This window comes from Oncorhynchus clarkii, chromosome 27 (assembly GCF_045791955.1).
Source record: "Oncorhynchus clarkii lewisi isolate Uvic-CL-2024 chromosome 27, UVic_Ocla_1.0, whole genome shotgun sequence".
In the NCBI taxonomy this organism is placed as follows: Eukaryota; Metazoa; Chordata; class Actinopteri; order Salmoniformes; family Salmonidae; genus Oncorhynchus; species Oncorhynchus clarkii.
The window spans coordinates 36,253,122-36,259,079 of record NC_092173.1 but is presented as its reverse complement, the minus strand read 5'-3'; the positions used below and the strand labels follow the sequence as shown (position 1 = coordinate 36,259,079).

Genomic DNA, 5,958 nt, shown 5'->3' with positions numbered 1-5,958 from the left:
ACTATGAAACAAAAAAATGTATGTGTTGGAACACGGTAACAGCTTTCTTTTCATAACGCCAAAATAAAACAAATACACCAACCACCAAGATACACGATCAGCAAGACGCGCAGTCAAATGATAGAATCATCAGTAGCCTAAACATCATTATAAGCGCCAAGTGTGCTTGATAAATAATGAATGAAAGCAAAAATGACATTATAATGAATATAAGTGTCGATATGACAGCAGTCATACTATTTATACGTCGGATACCATGGCGAATTGGTCTGTTTCTTTGTCATCAAAGTGGGAAGGTATGCATGGTCGTGGGCTACAGGAAAAGGAGGGCTGAACACGCCCCCATTCACATCAATGGGGCTGTAGTGGAGCGGGTCGAGAGACTGAAAAGATTTGGTATGGGTCCCCAGATTCTCAATTTTTTTTACAGCTGCACCATCGAGAGCATCCTGGCCAGGTGCATCAGCGCCTGGTATGGCAACTGCTCGGCATCCGACCGTAAGGCACTACAGAGGGTAATGCGTACAGCCCAGTACATCACTGGGACCAAGCTTCCTGCCATCCAGGACCTATATACTAGGCGGTGTCAGAGGAAGGCCCATGTGACAAATACAATTTGATTTGACATCTCTGGAGAGACCTGAAAATAGCTGTGCAGTGACACTCCCCATCCAACCTGACAGAGCTTGAGAAGATCTGCAGAGAAGATTGGGAGAAACTCCCCAAATACAGGTGTGCCAAGCACCGAACCCAAGAAGTCTTGAGGCTAAAATCGCTGCCAAAGGTGCTTCAATAAAGTACTGCGTAAAGGGTTCTTATGTAAATGTTCTAACTCACCCATTCTCCCCCATCATATTTACTTCATTTATTTCATCTGTTGTTAGATGTGTGAAATTCGTTTCGGTGTAGTTTAGGTTCAGTTACGAGGTGATTATGGGAGTGATTATCAACCGCTCACGGCACATTCCACTGTCAGGCGGGAGCAGGCCCTACTGCCGGGAGAAGGAGTGGAGCAGGCCCTACTGCCGGGAGGAGGAGTGGAGCAGGCCCTACTGCCGGGAGAAGGAGTGGAGCAGGCCCTACTGCCGGGAGAAGGAGTGGAGCAGGCCCTACTGCCGGGAGAAGGAGTGGAGCAGGCCCTACTGCCGGGAGAAGGAGTGGAGCAGGCCCTACTGCCGGGAGAAGGAGTGGAGCAGGCCCTACTGCCGGGAGGAGGAGTGGAGCAGGCCCTACTGCCGGGAGGAGGAGTGGAGCAGGCCCTACTGCCGGGAGGAGGAGTGGAGCAGGCCCTACTGTCGGGAGGAGTGGAACAGGCCCTACTGCCGGGAGGAGGAGTGGAGCAGGCCCTACTGCCGGGAGGAGGAGTGGAGCAGGCCCTACTGCCGGGAGGAGGAGTGGAGCAGGCCCTACTGCCGGGAGAAGGAGTGGTGCAGGCCCTACTGTCAGGAGAAAGAGGGGCAACCGAGGGAAGACGATTAAAAAATGACATGTCCTCCTTAAACTGGTTATAACGGTTTGTGATATTAAGATTCTAACACCGACAGTGTGTTGTATAGACTTATTTAGGTCAAGTCAAGGACGGAGGGGGGCATGACTTAATATGCAGTTAATGGACAGTTAATGGACAGTTAATATGCAGTTAATATGCAGTTAATGGACAGCTAATGGACCGTTAATGGATGGTTAATGGGTTGGTAATGGGTTGTTAATGGACAGTTAGTGGGTAATTAATGGGTAGTTAATGGGTAGTTAATAGACAGTTAATGGTAAAAGGTCCTCTCATACCCCTCAATTTGAGTCCTGGTTTTAGCTTAACAGCTCTTCACTGACACCTAGGCAGACTATTTAAGGAGTGCATGGTGGGTGGAGGAATTACCTGACAAATCTATGGATATAGCAGCCTATAGCCTAATTTTGTCTGTCAAACAGGTAGGTCTTCCTATTATTTCTTAAATAGATATAAATAGGCTCCAACACAGCGCCCTCTTGTTGTTAGTAATGTCTAATTAAAATTAAATGAATTATGCCTACTTGAATTGATCTACTTTCAGTCCATTTCCGATTGATTGTGCCAAGACTGCTACTTCAAGATTCAGCACCAGAATATAAATGACCCGAACCGGGCTTATTGTTCGGTCAATAACTCTGATAAATTCATCATGGGCAGTAGATATAGCAGTAGCTATTAAAGTTCACCTCCGGTCCTCCTCCTCATCGTCACGCTCTCCTTCTCAAACTGAACAGGCTATAGGCTCGTCCGTGCACAAGATATAGATTTTTTGGGACTAGGCCTAATCAAGAACTGTTAGAGGTTAGAATGACTTGTCTCTCCTCCTGAACTGCCACTGTAGGGCTACACAGCACAGCCATTGGTTAGGCAGCACAAAAAATAGTTTGGATCATGTGATTGAGACCACACTAAATAGCCTATAGCCTATGGATCATGTGACTCAGACCACACTAAATAGCCTATAGGCCACTTGATATTGCGCACCCAGCAGAGAATCAGGTGAGGGGTGGCATCGGGCACACATCGATATATAGCCTAATAAGCAACAAATTCTAAAACACTGAGAAATATTGAAATTCCATCAATTACAAATGACTAGATAAAAAAAAAATACTAAACCCTCCCGTTGACTGAAAAAGCATGCCCCTCCCCTATTTTCCCCCAGGTCCCCATTCTGTACATTTAGATCCATCCCTAACACAGGTACCCAGATACACAGGTACCCAGATACACAGGTACCCAGATACACAGGTACCCAGATACACAGGTCCCCATTCTGTACATTTAGATCCATCCCTAACACAGGTACACAGATACACAGATACAGATACTCAATCAGTAAGTCAGTCAACCAGCCAGTCAACCAGTCAGTCCGTCAACCAGCAAGTCGGTCAGTCAGTTGGCCGGTCAGTCGGTCAGTTGATATATCAGTAAGTCAGTCAACCAGTCAGTCCTTAAGTCAGTTGGTTGGTCAGTCGGTCAGCCAGTCAGTCCGTCAGTCCATCAGTTACCCAGTCAACTATCCAACCAGTCAGTCACTCCTCCCTGCCATCCCATTTTCCGACTGAACCATCTCTTTACCCCTTCCTCTCTCTCCCTTCTCTACCCCTACAGACTGGAACCAGACGGGGTACGGCCTGCCCTCTCCGTTTGCCCGTGGGGAGGCAGGCAAGGTGCTGCCTCTGGCCCTGCACTACCTCACCCCTCCCTGGGTGTCTGTTGTGGGCATCGGGGCCGTGGCTGCAGCTGTCATGTCCTCCATGGACTCTGTTCTCCTCTCCTCCGCATCCATGTTCACTCACAACATCTACAAGCGCACTCTCAAGGCACAGGTGTGTGCGTGTGTGTGTGTACACACACACAGGGGTTTTCTATTAACTGAAAGTATGAATAATTGCTGTTATGTCATTCAAGAAAAGTATACACGTTACAGTGCATTCAGAAAGTATTCAGACCCCTTGACTTTTTCCACATTTTGTTTTTCCTGCTCATCAATCTACGCACAATACCCCCAATGACAAAGCAAAAACAGAAATATCTCATTTACATAAGTAATCTGACCAATTTCTCAGTACTTAGTTGAAGCACCTTTGGCAGCGATTACAGCCTCGAGTCTTCTTGGGTATGACGCTACAAGCTTGTATTTGGGGGACACACCTGTATTTGGGGAGTTTCTTCCATTCTTCTCTGCAGATCCTCTCAAGTTCTGTCAGGTTGGATTTGGAGCATTACTGCACAGTTATTTTTAGGTCTCTCCAGGATTGTTTGTTCCGTTTCAAGTCTGGACTCTGGCTGGACCACTCAAGCACATTCAGAGACTTGTCCCGAAGCCACTCCTGCATTGTCTTGGCTGTGTGCTTAGGGTCGTTGTCCTGTTGGAAGTTGAACCTTTGCCCCAGTCTGAGTTCCTGAGTGCTCTGGAACAGGTTTTCATCAAGGATCTCTCTGTACTTAGCTCCCTTCATCTTTCCCTCGATCCTGACTAGTCTCCCGGTTTTTGCCGCTGAAAAACATACCCACAGCACAATGCTGCCACCACCATGCTTCACCGTAGGGATGGTGCCAGGTTTTCTCCAGCCATGACGCTTGGCATTCAGGCCAAAGAGTTCAATCTTGGTTTCATCAGAGCAGATAATCTTGCTTCATATGGTCTGAAAGCCCTTTAGGTGCCTTTTGGTAAACTCCAAGTGGGCTGTCGTGTGCTTTTTACTGAGGATTGGCTTCCGTCTGGTGACTCTACTATAAAGGCCTGATTGGTGGAGTGCTGCAGAGATGGTTGTCCTTCTGGAAGGTTCTCCCATCTCCACAGGAAGAGTCTTGTTAGTTCCAAGCTAGTTACAAACATCTTCCGTTTAATAATTATGAGGCCACTGTGTTCTTGGGCAGCTTCAATGCTGCAGAAATGTTTTGGTACCCTTCCCCAGATCTGTGCCTTTGACACAATCCTGACACAAGCCTCTAACGACAATTTCCTTCAACCTCATGACTTGGTTTTTGCTTTGACGTGCACTGTCAACTGTGGGATGTTATATAGACAGGTGAGTGCTCTTCCAAATCATGTCAAATTAATTGAATTTACCACAGGTGGACTCCAATCAAGTTGTAGAACATCTCAAGGATGATCAATGGAAACAGGATGCACCTGAGATCAATTTTGAGTCTCATAGCAAAGGGTCTGAAAATGTATGTAAATAAGGGATTTTATTTTTTATTTTGCAAAAACTTCTAGAAGCCTGTTTTTGCTTTGTCATTATGGGGTATTGTGTGGAGATTGATGAGGAAACAATAGAATTTAATACATTTTAGAATAAATCTGTAACATAACAAAATGTGGAAAAAATGTGTCTCTCTCTCTCTCTCTCTCTCTCTCTCTCTCTCTCTCTCTCTCTCTCTCTCTCTCTCTCTCTCTCTCTCTCTCTCTCTCTCTCTCTCTCTCTCTCTCTCTCTCTCTCTCTCTCTCTCTCTCTCTCTCTCTCTCTCTCTCTCTCTCTCTCTCTCGTCGGACAGGGAGTGTGTGTGTGGGTGATTCGTGTCAGTGTGTTGCTGGTGGGTCTGGCTGGTAAAGGCCTGGCGTTTGCTGAGGACAGTGTGTTTGCCTTCTGGCTGATCAGTGGAGACCTCATCTACTGCGTGGTCTTCCCCCAGCTGATCTGTGTTCTTCACTGCCGCTGTGCTAATGGCTACGGTGCTACCGCTGGTTACCTTGTGGCAGTCACTCTGAGGCTGCTGAGTGGAGAGCCTCTCATTCGGCTACCAACGGCCCTCCTGTTCCCTGGTTGGAGGGAGGAGGGAGGAGTCATCCACCAGTACTTCCCCTTCAGGACTCTGGTGATGTTGTCATCTCTTGTGTGTATCCCCCTAGCCTCCAGCCTGGCCACCCTGGCCTTCAGCCACCGCCTGCTGCCCCGCTCTTGGGACCTGCTGGCTGCACTGGGGGAGGAGGAGAGGGGAAAGGAGGGTGACGATGGGAAACCTGCTGTCACCGAAAATCTCCTGGCCATCTCCAGCACCAGCTGCTAGGAACAGAGGGAGGGAGGGGTACGCTGGGAGTCAAGCAGCAACTTTTCCCCCCTAAGGATGGGCAGGGGTGTTCGTGTGTTTCTTCACTGTCTAATCATGCCATGGGGTTGTTTAGTGACAGACATGTATCTAAAATAAATCTATCGCCTGACAGTTTCATTTTAGAGAGACAAATAACCATGTTGTTATAGCAAAATGCTATATATCCTCCTCACTCTAAGAGAAAGAAGTAGTACTGCTAGGTTTTACACAGTTAAAAGTAATAAATAATAACATTTTTTTTATAAAGAACAGTATACAATTGATACATCAATATTACATTTTTAAAGTCATTAAATACAGTAATATGAGATCTGTTTGTAAGACATTTACTTTTTTACATTTTTGTTTATTAACAGATGCTCTTATGCAGAGCGACTTACAGTTAG

At 46.8% G+C, this 5,958-nt stretch overlaps 1 protein-coding gene across 1 annotated transcript; it reads left to right on the top strand.

The window, feature by feature from the left end:
• The first annotated feature begins 302 nt into the window (after nt 1-302).
• LOC139385776 (high affinity choline transporter 1-like) lies at nt 303-5,751 on the top strand. Its single transcript, XM_071131029.1, has 3 exons — nt 303-498; nt 3,125-3,342; nt 5,018-5,751. Exons 1-3 carry the CDS (start codon nt 303-305, stop codon nt 5,528-5,530), a joined length of 927 nt encoding a protein of 308 aa, XP_070987130.1. The 3' UTR covers nt 5,531-5,751.
• The last annotated feature ends 207 nt before the right edge of the window (nt 5,752-5,958 follow it).